Source organism: Strix uralensis, chromosome 5, assembly GCF_047716275.1.
Source record: "Strix uralensis isolate ZFMK-TIS-50842 chromosome 5, bStrUra1, whole genome shotgun sequence".
In the NCBI taxonomy this organism is placed as follows: Eukaryota; Metazoa; Chordata; class Aves; order Strigiformes; family Strigidae; genus Strix; species Strix uralensis.
In genome coordinates, this window is record NC_133976.1 from 51,362,898 (window position 1) to 51,379,301 (window position 16,404).

At 42.1% G+C, this 16,404-nt stretch overlaps 1 protein-coding gene across 6 annotated transcripts in view; it reads left to right on the plus strand.

Moving 5' to 3' along the window:
• Positions 1-5,164: 5,164 nt before the first annotated feature.
• The window catches only part of NUDT4 (nudix hydrolase 4), a 30,948-nt gene continuing 19,708 nt past the window's right edge, over positions 5,165-16,404 (plus strand). Inside the window, exons 1-2 of one of the 6 annotated variants that reach the window (XM_074870743.1) lie at positions 5,166-5,577; positions 12,714-12,822. In XM_074870743.1, the coding sequence (XP_074726844.1) occupies positions 12,814-12,822 (9 nt within the window). In that variant the 5' untranslated portion in view covers positions 5,166-5,577; positions 12,714-12,813. Of the gene's footprint in view, positions 5,578-12,713; positions 12,823-16,404 lie in introns of all 6 variants that reach the window. The other 5 variants (XR_012629227.1, XM_074870739.1, XM_074870740.1 and 2 more) reach the window with 5 other exon arrangements.

Consider the following 16,404-nt stretch of genomic DNA (forward strand, 5'->3'; position numbering starts at 1 on the left):
AATTCATACTTCTTTATTTCATGAAGTCTGGCCAAATCCTTGGGGTTTTAGGTTGTCTCTATGATAAAACTAAAAGAATTTTGCATCAGTTAAAAAAAATCTTCTTCAGGTACTTTTACCGAAGTTAAGTATCGTCAATCTAGCTTTATCGGTGAAGTCCAATAAAATATGCTAAACAGTTCTGTAAAATACTTCTTCTCCTATTTTGTTAAAAGAAGCTCAATTTTAAGCAAATTCAAACCAATGACAATTCACTAAACCCACAAAAGCACACAAAAGCATACAACACAATGTATAAAAATAAACATGCTCAGGTGTATACATTCAAATAAACATAGCTGTATTGAATTGATCTCCCCCTTTTCATTCACTGGTGACTATTATTAATCCCCATTTGTAAGCATTTAATGCAAAAACCTTATCTTTACTGGGAAGGCCACTCTTACCAGGCATCAAAGCAATACTAACTGGACTTTTTCATAAAATGCAAGATCATAAAACTGGATTGGCAGACAGTAATAGTGTAATTGCATACAGTTCATACAAGTTGTTCAACAATAACAAACCAAAGGAAAAGATATTTGTTAGCAGATGTACCAGTGCTTTAGGTTCACCTGAAAATAAGGGAGCCCTGTGGATGGGGAATGCAACCCTTACCACAGAGAGCATGTAAATGTATTCTCTTTAAAGTGCATTTTACAACAGATTCAGGTGAAGATCTAGATCTAAGGGAAAAGACAATGAGGGACTTACTATATAAAAGCTGCTTTATGCAGAAGCATGGTTTAGAAATAAATAACCGTTCCACTCTTAAAGTTCTCTCTGTTCAGTGTTTACCAGAAGAGAGTGTGTGTATGCATTGGCAAGATTTTTGCATATTTTTGGGCACTTAAAAGTATTTTAAGACTAATGCTGGCATTTTCATAACTGCTAAATCATTAGAAAGATGGCATTTTAAGTTTGCAAGGAAGTTAGCTTGGCATTGCTCTCATTTGCTTCCTTATAGCTAACCACAGAGTAGTATAAAATCTCAGAAGAATCACTGTCCCCTCCTATTGTATCTTGGGTGAGTAAATCACCTTAAATAAGAACTAACCTGATGAATACTCACCCTTTCCATATACCAAACCCTCTTATATTCAAATATGCTTAAGATTTTTTTTCTAGGTTCGGGAAAGGTGCTAACCAGTCTGGTTGTCTGGTTAACCTCGCCAACCTCAATGCTACAGTTACTGTAATTTCTGATGAAATGATGACTGGGCCTAGAGCTGCAGGCAGCCTTTCACGAGACTACAATGCAGCTGAATGAGGATTTACTGTTCCAAAAGCCTACACAATGCAGCACTAGAGGGATGCATTCTCAATACATTGTTTGCTCCTCAACTTTTGGATTTTTATGCTGGTTTAACTGTTGAATACCAAAGAAATATTACAACCATGACAGCAGAAATGATCGTCTAGAATGATGATAACTAAAGACACTGGTTTCCCTAATATAAAGTAACTAATTTGATGTGCTATTTGCAGAGGTGAGAAAAAAAAAAAAAAATCTATCAATTTCTCTTCTGAGCAAACCTTAAGTAGGGGACTGAAAGTACCTCCAAAGCAAACATTTCATTTTTATTAACCATAATAAACTAAGAACAGAAAAGAAAGTTACATAAAACTCACCAGAACATAGTTATTGAACACCGCAGTTTCTAATCTCAGCAATAAATGTAGGTCAAGGGAACTGGAAAATCTAATTTACTCTGTAAATTTTTAAACCTGGTTCTTTCTTCCCAAGGAAAAGAGAATTGTTCCCTTGCATTTAAGCAGACTTCACTTCACTCGAAGTGTAACTGCAGCTATTTGTGTCTGAATGTAGAGGTTTTAGAACTTCTTTGAAAGTATCTTTGCATCCCGCATTATACACTCAGCTCTGGTTCACAATTGTAATCAAGGTATCATCAGTTACCTCACAATTATATACCTACAGTGCAAAATCCTGAGGCTCTCTTCACAAAAACAAACAAAAAACCCCACCTCTCAATAAAATAGACCTCTGGTACCACACTATAGCAGTTTCTTTCAGTAATATATCCCATGCAATCATAAATTGATACCCTGTATTCATACACTGCATTAACAAAATACAAAGCAATGCATCACTATAGAACTACTGCAAATATGATTATGTGACAGCATTGTAAATGTTAATTATTTACTGATGATTTGATTGTCTCACATACAGTTGTTGCTGACTTCTGTGTATAGACAGACCACATAACTTAGACTTACAAGACGACTGAATACTTAAAAAAAATACAAAAAAACCTTGAAGATTCAAGCCTCTTGATGATTCTAAAAACCAAGGGCCATTTAAGAATTACATTTCCAAACAAACAAAAAAATCATTTCAGGTATTTAATTCCTAGCACAATGAATCTCAAAAAAAAAAAGGCACAACCTCTCAAAACAAAATCCCTCAAGGTCCAAAAACCAAAATGTCCTACCACTTCACTTTTAAGGATTCATCTGTCATTATTTTTTAATATTTTTCCATATTCACAAAGTTGGGTTTCTTCTATTTTGTAAAATAAAAGCCTAATCACATATAGGCATAAGTTGGGGCTTGTCACAAAGAGAGCCCAATGAATTGTTGTTACCGTGTTTGAGGATACGTGGACTAGAAAACGTAGAAAGCCTACTGCCTGGCCCAACTCACAGAGCTCTTTCTTCCGGCTCTTAACTCTATGATACGTGAAGAAGAAACCATTGAGTTTCACAACAGAGATAGGATTTGTGTGCTGTGTTCTGATTTGACAGTCAAATGTTTTGTTTGTTTTTTGGGGGTGGAAAGGGTGAGTTGTACAAAAATGGAAAACCTGGCCTAAGCTCATCTGATCTTTGGACACTGCACTCGTTAAGTATAAATCCTACTTTTGAACTTCCTCCAATTGCGTGAGAGGTGAAGCCTCCCAAACAACAACAACAAAAAAGATAATTCAGAAAGAGCCCTACTGAAGATCCTGAAACAGCAGCTCAAGGAACAAGCCAAAGCAAAATGAGTTCTATCGTAACAGTCAATTGTAAAAGGCAGACCAATGGCAAGATTTTTTTCACTATATGCATCCCATGAATGCACATCCATGCTGTTTGTAAAGATGTATCTTTACAGAGGAATACAGCAAAGGTGGCAAGGTCAAACAAGTAAAATCTAAGAAACGTTGATGCAACAACTAACTGCAATCTTAAATTGTAGCCCTTGAGTTTCATTACAACATACCACACTCCCTTTTCATGGACAAGTTCATGAATACAAACATCAGAAACATGTTTTTATTCCTCAGCATTCTCAAAAGTTTCAGATCTCAACCCTTTAAACGGTGAACTAAAAATTTCAGACACTAATTGGATAGTGGCCCTTCCCTCACAAAAAAGAATTTATTCTGACTGGGGATCCACTAACTACTAAAATTGTATGTAGCCTGAGGCCAGACTGGTGTCACATAGGAATAAATGAGACCTGGATCTGCACTGAATGAGGAAAAAGAAGAAATCTAATCTGCCATTCCATCTGCTATGTGACAAAAGCAACAGAGGCCTTCTTAAGAAAAATATGTTTACACAAGTAATCAATGTGTAAAAGCAAATTAAATTTGGAGTTTCTTAATCTCTGAGTGCTTGACTTTACAGTTTACTATAACTTTACCAAAACAGTATACTCCAACACAATTGTGCTTTCCTTCCTTCAGCTTCAATGGTTTTCAAGCTCACTCACTGCCAATTTCAAGCTGACTCATTGCACTTAGTTCATATTCTGAAGAAGGCCCAAATTTCACTTAAGAACCAGAGTGACCAGTGACAACAAACCAAAGTCCTTTCAATCCATGCTACAAAAAGCATATAAAATGCCTGACTTGTTACAGATCAACAAAATTGTTAAAAAAAAAAAAATCTTAGGATGAAAAAAATAGGTGTTCTGGAACAAGAAAAAAACCAGTAGGATAGAAGCACATTGGTCCACTCTGGAAGTACAAAAGAACCTACTGAATCTCAGTAAGATTCAAATGAAGGAAAAAGTTTATGAAACAGTTTGGATGGGTGATTTCTCCAAGTATGTAAGTGCACACTAGCTTCCATCTGCCAACACGACTAAGCAGTCTTTCATGCACAAACAGCAAGTGCTTTGCCGACTACTTGCAATCGACTGCAATCCAGGGGCAATGAAGAGCAGCATTTCCTTGCTTTGCTTCTGGGTTGGGTTTTGCAGGATTTTTTGTTAATGAAAGCACCAGGGCTTTTGCCCCACCAGGTGATAATAAAGGTATGTGGGCAGCAGACCTTTTCCTGGCCCGTTAGCAGCATTGCCAATGCCTTTTGTCATCCATCTTCAGCTCCCAAATGATGCTATTATATAAAAACAGAAAAATAGCATGGGCTGCCTGCTTTCCTGTCCTACATACATCAGTACCTTCTAAAAATAAGTTATGTGAAAGCCGGTTTAACTTACATGGGCAAAGCTACGCTTTTACTACGGTGCTTGGGCCACGGGCAACCTCCACCCAGCGAGCCCGCAGCATGGAAAGCCGGCGGGCCTCGCGCACCTCCGCCGGGCTCCTCGCCACGGCGCCTGCCAGCAGAGACCGCGTCCCCGCCGCGCCCCGAGAGCCGCCCTGGACAAAGGCCCAGCCCCGCAGCCGCAGGGGGGGACGGACTGACTGACGGCCCGCGGCCGGGCGCCGCTGGCGCCGGGCCCGCTCCCGCCCCACGGGGACGCCGGGTGGCACAAGCCCGTGGCGCAGCCCTGCCCCCACCACGCCCGCCCCACCCCCGGCTCAGCGGGGCAGCCGCGGCCGGCGGGACACCGGGGCGAGTCCCGAGCCGCCGGACGGCGGCGGCCCAGACCGGTTCCCGTCAGCCTGCGGCGCTGCGAGGGCAGGCGGAGAGGGAAGCAGCCTCACCCCAGAGCGCTCTCGGCCGCCGGCTCCCCTCAGGAGCACGGGCAGTGACTAAGCTCACCCCCGAGCCGCCGCCGCCCCGTGACCGGCCCTTTACCTCCCCGGCCCCGCCCGCCGCCGCGGCCCCGCCTCCCTCCGCGCCCGCTGCCGCGCCCGGCGCCTGCGCGGTGCGGTGCGGCGCGCGCGGGCGCAGGAATGTGCGTTACAGTTAAATAGTGGGCGCAGGGGCGGCCGCCGCGGCGCTTGGGGCCGGCGGGCGGGCGCGGGGCGGCGGCGGCGGCTCAGGGGCGAGCCGGGCCGAGCCGAGCGGGGCGGCGAGGGAGCCTCCATGGCGCGGCGCGGCTCCTGGGGCGGCGGCAGCAGCAGCGGCGCGGCGCTGCTGTGACAGGGGCTCGGCAGCTGGGACCGGCCTTCCTCCTGCCCCACTCCCGAGCAGGGGGCCCGCGCCGGCGTCCCGGGGGCGCGGCAGCGCTCGGAGAACGGAGCCGTGGCGGCGGCGGCGGCGGCCGGGGGCAGCCGGCGTGTCACCGCCTCTATGATGAAATTTAAGCCGAACCAGACGCGGACGTACGACCGGGAGGGCTACAAGAAACGGGCGGCGTGCCTCTGTTTCCGCAGCGAGCGGGAGGACGAGGTGAGCCCGCCGAGCCGCCGCGCACGTGGGGTGGGGGGCGCCGGGCCCGGGCGGGGCTCCCGCTCCGCCGTCACCCGCTGGGCCCGCCGGTGCCGCGTCCCTTTGTCTGGCCGGGGGAGGCGGCGCGGGCCCGAGTCGTGGCGGCGGCCCGCAACCTGCGCTGGGAGCGGCGGCGGGTGCCCCCCTGCCGGGCCGGGCTGTGCCGGGGGCGGGGCGGGCGCGGCGGCTCCGCGCGCCGCTCGCCCACCATCTTGGGTCGGCGGGGCGCGGGCCCACGTGCGCGGCGCCCTCCTTTGTGCGCGGCCGCGGCCCCGGGCGGCGCCGGGGTGGGGGGCAGCTGCCGGGGCGGAACCGGACACCGACCGAAACTCGTGGGTCGTCCTTTGTGTGCCCGTAACGCGCAGAAAATGGGTTAATCTGTAATGGCGCATTGAGGGTAGGGCTGGTGCTGCCCGTAAGACGAGCCCCCTGCCATACTTGGGTGGGACAAAAAAAAAAAAATCTTGTATTTGAAAAACCTGTTTTTCCCACCAAGAGAGTAAAATGGTGCTTACAAATATTTTGTGAAGGAGCTCGGGGGCGGGGGTGTGTTGCGGTTTTGGTTGGAGAGAATAGCGCTCAGCTGGGGTTTTATGTTGCAGCAGAATCGGGAGGTGGCAACAAAGTTGTCCTATATTCCCAGCCAAGGTCAACTGCACTGGCCGTTATCTGAAAACTTTGCTGATGTTTTCGTTGCACAATGCATTTATAGACTGTCTCGGGCTGGAACATACCCTTTCCTGATTTTCGTTTTCATTTTGTTGTTTAATAGCTATAAAGTAACTACAAAGGGTAGGGCCCGGGGGCTTTATCTGTATGCTGCAAGAAGGTAGCGTCCTATCCAAGCTGCCAATGTGGCAGATTTCTTGCTTAAACATCTACAAAGCAATATAACGCAGCAGGGAGAGGCCTGATCTCAAAATATGGACCCTTGGGTTTAGGCAAAAAATTTGTATGGTCTTCTGGTATATGTCATTCCTTATGTGGTATAAATACAGCCTTGGGATTGCATTGATCAGCTTTTCCTGATATTACAAAGGAGAAAGGTGCCCAGCAGGAATCTTTCTAGTTATTGCTATTGGTCTAGCTTTCCTTTGGTTTCAGCAGCACCTCTCATATGCCAGCATGCTTCCCCATTTATGTGGCTTTGATATTTATTTTTGGATGCTACTCCAGCTCAGACTTGTTCAAACACCTGAGCTACTGTTACAGCTTTCTTGCACCAACTGTAGTTGGAAGTTCATGGTTGGAGTTACTTTTGTCAGTAATTTCCATTCATTCTTCATAAGAAGCTGCAACTTCTTATATTCTCTTGCATCCCAATGAGACCACTGGCAGCTTCACAAAATCATTGGTGTGTAAGGACACCCTCTGAGGCCAAGAACGGTGCAGCTTTGCTGGGCAGTGTAAGAAGAGTAGATGCTGACAGTTGCCAACGCTGGAGCGCTTCATGGTATTGCGGATAGGGCACCTGTATGACTGGCATGAGGTTGGGCCTTGTGCAAGCAGGCACACTTGAGGGTGAAATGAATGAGGTATCACCAAGTCAGATTTGGGATACAGATGAAGCATGTGGAAACAGTTCAAATCACTTTCTGGTAAGTTGTTTTCAGAAAAGCTATTTCTCTAACTTGCTTAGCTTTCTCAAGTGCCACCTCCATCTGCATCAATACAGAACCTAGTCCTTGGAAGTTTGATGCCTGACTATAGTCTGTGATTAACTTATATCACCAGCTGTATTCACCAAATCGGCTGGATGAGGCTTACTTCTGTTGTTCTTGAACACTGTTGCCTTAATAAGTTTCTGTGTAGGTCTACTTCAGGCTCCATGGAAGTGTCTTCAGTGTTTCTTTTCCAGTTCTCTAGAGATTGTACCATTGATTTTTCAGGCGATCTATGTGTCCAGGGATCTTTCAGTCCAGGGCAACTTCTGCTGTGAAGGAGCACAAAGGCAGTACCTGGGTGACTGGAGGGAGAAGAGAACAGCAGACTCGTGTAGAAGCTGTTGGGAGGGGAGAAATAATTTTCATAGTTATTTTAGCCTACAGAGTTACTACCCCATAAGCAAAGAATTGCTTGACATTGGAGGAGAGACAATAGAACAGACAGCTGAAAGCAGTCTTTAGCAGTAAATTTCTTTTAAGGAGTCTTAAAGCAAGAAATCAAAATCTCAACTTTTTTTGTTCTTACTGGGGATTCTGTCTGCAAGACTCCCTCAATATTGATCATGTTTTACTTTTCCAGCTGGTTTCTATCTGAAGGAATGAATATCTGCAGCAATCTTCTGATACGAATCGTAGAATTAACCTGTCTTCCTACTTCCATTCTGACTTTCTGAAAGGCCCATCCATATCCAGTTGTGCCTGTGCTTTAGCTTTTTTTCTCCTTTCTTGCACTTAGCTTTCTGACTTATCTGTAGACAGCAGTCATTGCTTTCTTAGCACTTTTTGATGGACTTGAAGTCTTAAAGCCTTGTCTCCTAAAACTGTTTTTTTCTTTTTCTGATCATCACGGTAGCTCTTTCATCTCCTTCAGTTTGACAGGAATATTTTTTGAATGTGGGCAGCAGTTGTGGTTGCTTTAGATGGAAGATCAGATCTCACTGTGTTGTGTAAAAGGTTACTAATACTTCCTGAGCTATACCAGAAAAAAGCATTGTGATTAGGACTCATCTTTATCATGATTGTAAAGCTTTTGTGTAGCCATCTTGTGATTAGTGGTGGTATCTGAAGTCTCTGACTTGTTCCCACCTTGTGAACTCTCAACTGGTACCAGAAATTCTTAGTGTCCTGCACATTAGATTCACAATATGTTCTTCTTAACCAAATGTGATCCTTCTTCTGCAACTTCAGTATGAGATCCCCTGTTGATATCATGACTTACGGACACTGCCTCTCAATTTGGAGACTTAAAAATTTCAGTAACAGCTTTTTGTGCTCATCGCCAATGAAAATTGGGCAAGTTGCTAAAACATTTAATATCTCTGTTGTTAATCATCATCTAGCAAATCTGCTTGTTATGACTTCTTGGTCTTTTTCTTATCTGTATTGCTACCTTTGTAGTCTTGTTGAAGCCCATGTTACAGCTGAGTTTTACAGACAGCGAAGCAACACATAAATTGAAAAAGGCTGTGGTAACAAAGCGTGTTTTTGGTAAAACCATGTTTTATTTCCATTCATGTTCACGTCTTTATTTCTTAATTCAAAACATAGGTGGGCTCCAGAATACCGCTGGGGCAAAATTCAGTCTTGTGGTCCCTGCAAACAGTTTGCAATACAGCCGCTGAGCTCCTACTCTCCGGCTACAGCACCCTATCTGGTTAGATTTACTAACAGTCTTTGCTGCCAGACTTAAAATTGAGTCAGTTTTCTTGGGTGTTATGGGCTGAAAACTGGGCTTGCCTGCAGTCTTGCAACCTGTCAAAAGTTTCTGTTTTGTCTTAAGAGCTGGTACTGCAGCTGAAAGCAGCTACTTGAGATGACTGTTGATTGTCCAGATACACCACTGCAAAAATCCTCCCCTTCCTGTGACTGGTTCCTTCAAGTGACTCCACGTATGCCAACTTAGTGCTGTGTAGCCCATTTTGGTTTAGATTTTGTGGCCTTCATGCTGTGATAGTGTATGCTTTAAAAAAAAAAAAAATTTCTGGAGGAAGCCCAGATAGCTAAGTAATGTGACCAGTAGCTTTGGAATTTTTTTGAGTGTTTTAGAAGATCTCTTAGACTGCTGTCATAAAAGTGTTGCCTGTTTTGGTGTCTCAATGCTGTCATTTGGGCTGAAGAGAGAGCAAGATGGCTGGATATGAGCTTAAGTGCTGTGATGGAAATAAAGCAGTAATTGCAGGCACTGTCTGCCCTTTGAATAAAAAAAGTTGCTGGAAATGAAGCAGGAGAGATCCCATGAAAAATGAAAAAAGGCTATGTGGGCATGAAATGCGTGGGGGCTGCAGACTTTGCTTTGAACAAGCAAGAAGCTGTTAGGTGTGTGCAAAAAGCTGATGGTATTCGGTAGGCTAGGATGGGCTGGCAGATTTGTATATGAGGAAGCTCAAGTCTCCCTTGAGCAACTAGGAAATACGGATAGCAGTTTTAGGATAAGCCCACAGGAGAACCTCTCTCAGTACTGTGAAGACCAACTGCTTCCACGGGTTGGAATTGCTTATGCATTCATTATTCTGCAAACACTGGTTTTACATAAAATGCTGCTGTCTTAGGGTCTGGGTGGAGAGTAGACAAGGAAATTCTTACCTCTCAAAGCAGAGAATGAAGCAGGCCTTTAAAGCAGCAAGAGCAAATAGTAATTTTTTACTATTTTTTCTAGTCATTTGGATAACTAAAACAATTTTAAAAGCTAATTTCATTTTTATTCCATCACCTACATATTATACAAATAATGAGCTGTTATTTTTAAATATCGTGAATATAAAACTTGAGTGCATTCTAATTATTTTGGTATCTGTAACACTGCTTTATGTAATTGAATATAGTACTGAAAGCCCTACTTTAGTGTTGAGCCAGCAGTTGCTAGTGGCAGATCTAAAAAATAGTTTCATATGCAAAAAAAGTCTTCAAGCTTTTCAATTTTTAATTTAGCCATTTTTGTTGTTCAGCCTTGCACAAGAGATGAAAACAGATGGGAAGGGTTTTCTGTAACTATTGAGACAGCAGCGAGGATAACTGTATTGTCACATGCTTATGGAAAATGTAGAATTTATTTTTGTTTCCCTGTAGCAGGGCATACACTTGCATGACAAAAATTGCCTCTTAACTTTGAGTTAAAAATGATAGGCTCCTAGTATTGTATCTCTTTTTTTTCGTGTCATTTAGAGAATTTTATTGGGCTGTAGAATGTAAAGATTCGAGAAACCCTTGTTTAATCTATCTTGTTATGGTGGTCACTGTTTCATTATTTTAAAAAATAGTGTTCTTCAGTTTCGTACAGCTGTTGCTTTGTATTAGCAATTGTTTTATTAAAGGATAATAAAGGAAAAAGTAAAACATTATTTTTATTTGCATTGGTCTAAATCATCTGAAAACTGGAAAGACCTGTTGTAATGTAACCTGATCTATAAAACCAGGGACCAGAAGTGTCACCTGGCTACCCTAGCAAAATTGGGTGTTCTAGGAATTACTGTAAATCAGCTTGCAGAGTGATGAAAGGTCTTCCACACTTGACTCAGAATTTGTCATTTAGTTTCTTTTTTCTCCAGTGTAAGCTCTCAGGTGTAAACATACAGATAATGTATGCTTTAAAATATAACTTGGAGTATGACCGTGGCACCATATTTAAGACTGGCATGCTCTCCAAAGCAATGTATGGACTGATACAGGTTACCTAGCCTGCTCTATGATTGCCTAATATAGAATATAGGTGTATTTTTAAAATGCCAGAGAATGCACGTTTCAATATGCACTTCAGGCACCCTGTGTTTTTTACTTGTTCTGTCTCCTGTCCCTGCTCTGCTAACATACTGGAGGAATACTTGACATAGGGTAATTGCTATCTTAGTTTTTCCTCAGCACTTTCTTCATATTTGGACATCATCTGTGTGGTATTAAGAAGGGGTATAGCTCAAAAAAATCAAGACCTATAAACAGCTTCCAGAATGGCTCTTTATGATGTGTCTACGAAGACAGCGTCTGCTTATGGTGTATCACTACAGGCTTGTATGGGGTTCTGTGATGGTTTAAGCTTGTGTTAATGTTAAGAAAAGTAACTGAATGTTACGTTGCTGTGGCAGGATTTATTATCAGGTAACCAACTTAGGGATAAGAAGGCACGTGTGTTTTCTACTTGCACAGAAAAACAGCTTTCTGCAGGCATTGCACATGTACCTTGCTTTCATGTTGGTATCTCTTTTCACAAACTGCAACTGTTTGCCAGCAGTGGAAGTCTGAGAGTTCAGTGAAGCTGTAGGAATTCAGCTGTCCACCACAGCAGGAAGCTTCTGTCTTCACTTATGCCTCTTCAGATACTGAAATCAGTCAGCCATGAGCTATTTTTTATTGTGAAACCTTGATTATTTTTTTCCAGTACCTCTGGTATACTGTCTTGTCTATGCCATACGAATGCCTTTAATGGGGTGGATAGTTGCTGAAAATAGGCTGAAAGGGGAAGGAAGTATGGCTGTACCTATCTAACATCAGGCTGAGGTGTCCTGCAACAAAACATGCTTTGTGTTTTGCCCTGTTTAGAAGATGCTGTCTTTTTCAACTAGTAATATTTGTAAGTGTTTAGATACTTGAAAATATCCTTTATCGCTTACTTGCACCATCTTAAGTTTACTTTGAGGATTTAAACTGGTGGCTAAGTTACTGTTTGAATTGCCCTGGTCTACTCAGTGGTGCTCAAAACTCCCCAGTTATCAGTTTTTGTGAAATAAGAGTGGCAGACTTCTTCAGAAATATATACAAATCCTAGCTAGGGATATTATGCATATATAAACACGCATTTATGCATATATATCTCTAGCTAGGATTTGTAGCCATGTTTTCTTAAACATCTTTTGTAGATATGTGAGTTCACAGGCCACAGGTTCATGTGTATTTTTTTTCCAGTTGTGTTTGTAGAACAGTTAAAAAGCTTATTTTAATTAGGTGGCTTTCTGACTTAGTGCTTAAGCACTTGAGTGGAACCGGTCCTATAAATATAAATAATTTTAAACAAATTTTGTCTTCAAAGATGTATGCTTGGTTTTTTTCAAGTATTTCAAAGACAAAAAAGGCTATCTTGACTGGTGTTTGTCAAGTAACCTTGTCATGTCTTTACCTGCAGCTGAACATTCTCAGAAGACTTGGAGCTCTTGTTTCTGACAAGGGCTTGGAAGCTGATCCCTTAGTCAAACAGATTATGTTGCTGAGTAACCAGTAAAGCCCAGTTCTGCTCAAGATTAGGCTGTGGTTTCAAGTTAAAAAGAAACAGACAGCAATAGGAGTTTTAGCTCTTCCCCCTACTACCTTATGTGTTTTCTCCCTTGGTCTGTATTGGCAAGCATAAGGGAAGAAGGACGTACTGTAAAGTGGATTGGGGAACTTGACCCAGCGTGAGAAGTAAAACTTCTGCTAATAGACACTTGGGGGGGGGTTCTTGTTTTGCAGGCAGGAATTCCCTTTTGCCATATGACTGGGTGCAAGATCTGCTTGTGAGACCTGTCACATCTGATTCTCCAAAACATACTAAAGCTTAGGGGGTGATCTAATGTTACAGGTGACTTGAGTGCTTGTTGATGTGAGGAAGTGTGTTCTGACTGACGTGCCATAGTAGTATAGTGCTGTCTGTTCCTGATAGGAACACTTTAGCTGAAGAACAAAACAAAGTATTTTAAATAGCAGAGGAAGGTAGTCAAATTCTGCATCACTAACATGTTAGCCAAATATGTGAATTTGATGTGAAATAAAATTTATAGAATAGTATAATTTTAATTGCAAGTTAAAGCAAAGCTGCTTCTGAAAAAGTTTTTCTACCTGTTGCCACATAGCCTTAAAATCAGAAGATCTCAACAGAAAAATAATTTAAAGATCTGATTTTGAAGTATTATAAAAATATGCATGTATTTCTTTATCATTCATCTTCAGAATGCTGGTAAAGTTGCACTGATTGATGTCCAGTCATTGTGCTGCTGCTTTGAAAAGTGATCTTTACTTAAAGTTGGGAGGGTATTTCAGACTTTATTTAATATATTGTATAGACGGAACCCAGTTTTCTGGGTTGCTTTCAAGATGTTGTGCTCAAGTTAACGTTAGGATTAATGTACTGCCAGTTATTATGCCATTTCTCTGCTGCTCTGCCAGTTCCTGTTCATTGAGACTAAATCTTTTTAACCTCTGTCATAACTGGGGACTGCTTTTCCATCTATTGTCTGTAAAGTACTTGCTAGAGGCTCTTGAATTGGCTTAGGCTGATCTGAAATTGGGTAGCTGCAGACATGCCTTTCTGCCCCAGTTTGTGTGGTGCTGACCCTTGTTGTGGCTCGGTACTGGTCAGTGTTGAGTGTGTGCAGGCTGAAAGCTAAGCTTTAATGGTACAAGCTAGTTTTCAGCTAGATGAGCTTCCTGAACTCATTGTGCCAGTGTAAGGGAGAAAGTAAAGATCTTGCAGCCTTGACTTCAGCTAGCTTTTAAAATGCTATCAAGTCTGATCCCAAGGCTTTTTACTACTCTACAGTAACTTTGTGCACGTTACATCTCCAGGTTAAAAAAAGACATTTTGAGAATGGTTGCAGTAAAGAATGAGGACTATAAGCAATTACTCTATTGAGAATATTTTCAGAAACGCAAAAGTATGTTCCTTACTAAATACTACCTGTGTGGTATCACTATGGCAAGTTGTAAAGCTCTATTGAAGTTTTCAACTTTCTGGAGTCCAAAAAGAGACAATGGCATTCTAGGACAAGGATACCATGGTAACCTATAGGGGAACTGAGAAATTGTTTCAGAACTAGTGAAATGAGGCAGTGATTCTTAAAATAGCAAACAGTGTTAGATAAAGGAAATCTCTAACTACAGTAGCAAGTTGACATGTGCTCTCTAATTTGAGATGTAAGCTTTTGCCTAAAAATTCATACAGTGAATCCTGCAAATATGATCTGGGGTTTCTAAGAGGTGCTTTTCCTTGCTCCTCAATAATGTCTCTATCTTGTGGCATTCAAAGTAGTTTTCCAGTACTTTTAAGGAAGCTCCTGAGCTGAAAACAATTGGAGGTTGGAAGTGTTAGGGAACAATAAAATATTTCCTGCTCGTATTCTTCCCTGAGCATCTGCTTATAGCCATTTTTAAACAAATTGTAGGGCTTGACTGACACTTTTGGCTATTTTTGGATTAAACCAGCTTTATGACTCTTTCAGGTGCTTGTAACTTCGGCAGATCAACCATGTAGGCTGAAGTTTCCATATTGAGTGTGCTAGGTTAGATTATATTAACCTCTGTCAAAGTGGGTCCTGTTTTGTTTTCTGAGAACAGGGTTGGATTTTTTTCTTCCCCTCTTAATGTTTCTGATGCCTGTGAGAACATGCAGTACATCTCCCTAACAACATTTTGATACTTCGTTTTGTACCTGAGATGCCTCTTGTAGCCTCTAGGATCTTTTCTATACTCTGACCAGTTTAAAGCTTCCGAAATGGTTCACATGTACTTGCCTTCATAGAGCTTGGGAGCTAAATCCTTTGTCTTCCATGCACCTGCCCTCTCTTTTTGTTCTCTGCACAGTGTGTAGTCATACACCTGAGCAATGTGATGTTCTTTGCAACTGAGCCACATGTGCTCAGTGGTCTTTTGGAGGTGAGGGCTTGATTCCCTTCCTTCTGAAAGTTGTTACTTTTAACTGCCACTTTTACTATTAAAAAAGGCAAACTTCACTATCTCCATAAGGTAATTCAAACAGCAGGTTGGATTTAGCTAGTGAATTAGTGGGGGTGATGAGAGGGGAGAAAATGGGGTGTGCAGGGGGGAAGACAGGAATAGATGTGATGAGGCTGGGAGGAGAGAGCTTACAAAGACGTCTAATGACAAATAATTTGTGTGGAACTGGAGTGGTACCTTTTCACCTGGAAGTTCATTTTTCCTTGCAAGTGATACATCCACTATGGAAGAATTACCATCTTGCAGTTGGTTTATAGTGGTTTCTGCTGATATTACTTCAAGTTATAGATGACTCTGCTCTGAAGTCAAAAGATTCCAGCTCTGGGGGCTTGTTCTGTCTAGCAAGCTTCAACCTTACCCTTGCCTTTTTTTTTTTAATGTAAGCTGATTTTTATTATAATTATTTTTTTAAGCTATAGCGCCCTACAGTTAAGGAAGATAGCAATGATATTTTGTATAACCTTAGGTAATTTTCTACCTCTTTGAGTGTTTAATATGAAAAAAAAAAAAAGAGGAATAGCTTTTGGTTGTAATTTGTATTAGTCTGAGCTGTTGCCATTTTAGACTTCTGGAATATATGGCTGCTAACTGTTTCACAAGTTTCTTTTGACTTGAGAGCACTAAACAAGCCAAAGCTTTGGCATCTTTAGAAATTTTCTGTTGTTTGTCTGCAGGCTTAGCATTTATAGTGAGCAAGTCCCATGATTCCACTTGCTCTGTAATTACCTTTGGGTTTTTGGTTAACCATATCTTTGTTAAGCATATCAATGGGTGCTTATTACAAGCAGGCTGGCTAGCAGTTTCTCTTCCTTGCTGCACTGAAAGGTCATTGCTATTCTTGGACTTGAAAACAAGGTAAAAACTTGGCTAGTAAGACTTAGTGGAAGAGTTTTTTTCCTCTTAGCTGAATTTTGCAACTTTACTTTCTCTCTTGACAGTATTATGGAAAAGAATAGCTTTCCCTTAGTCTTTGGAGTAAGATAAACTTAACAGTATAGCTAGGCAAGCAGATTTGATGCCATTACTGTGTACTTTGGAAATCTTTTGAACAAGTCATCAACAGGCTTTTTCAGAGACATGGAAAGGCAGTCATCATTAGCAAGTAATACAACACAAGAAATCTCATTTCTTTCTCTGCATTCAGAGATATGGGATACAGATTTCTCTGTATAGGAAGTAATTCTGAGGTTATGATATAAAACTTGGTGTGCATAGGCCAGAAAAAATGAAGCTCTTTGAGATTCTGCAGTCTTGTTTTTCAGTAGACTGCTGTAATCTGCGTGAACATGAACCTCCTCAGAAAAGACTGGATGTCCAGATGACCTAGATCTCTGTTCTCCTGGTTTGCTTATCTTCTATTAAGGGAAGGTGAATTGCTGGCTTTTTGCTGCTGGTTTTGCACCTCTTTTTGGCATATGAGTGCATTGCCAAC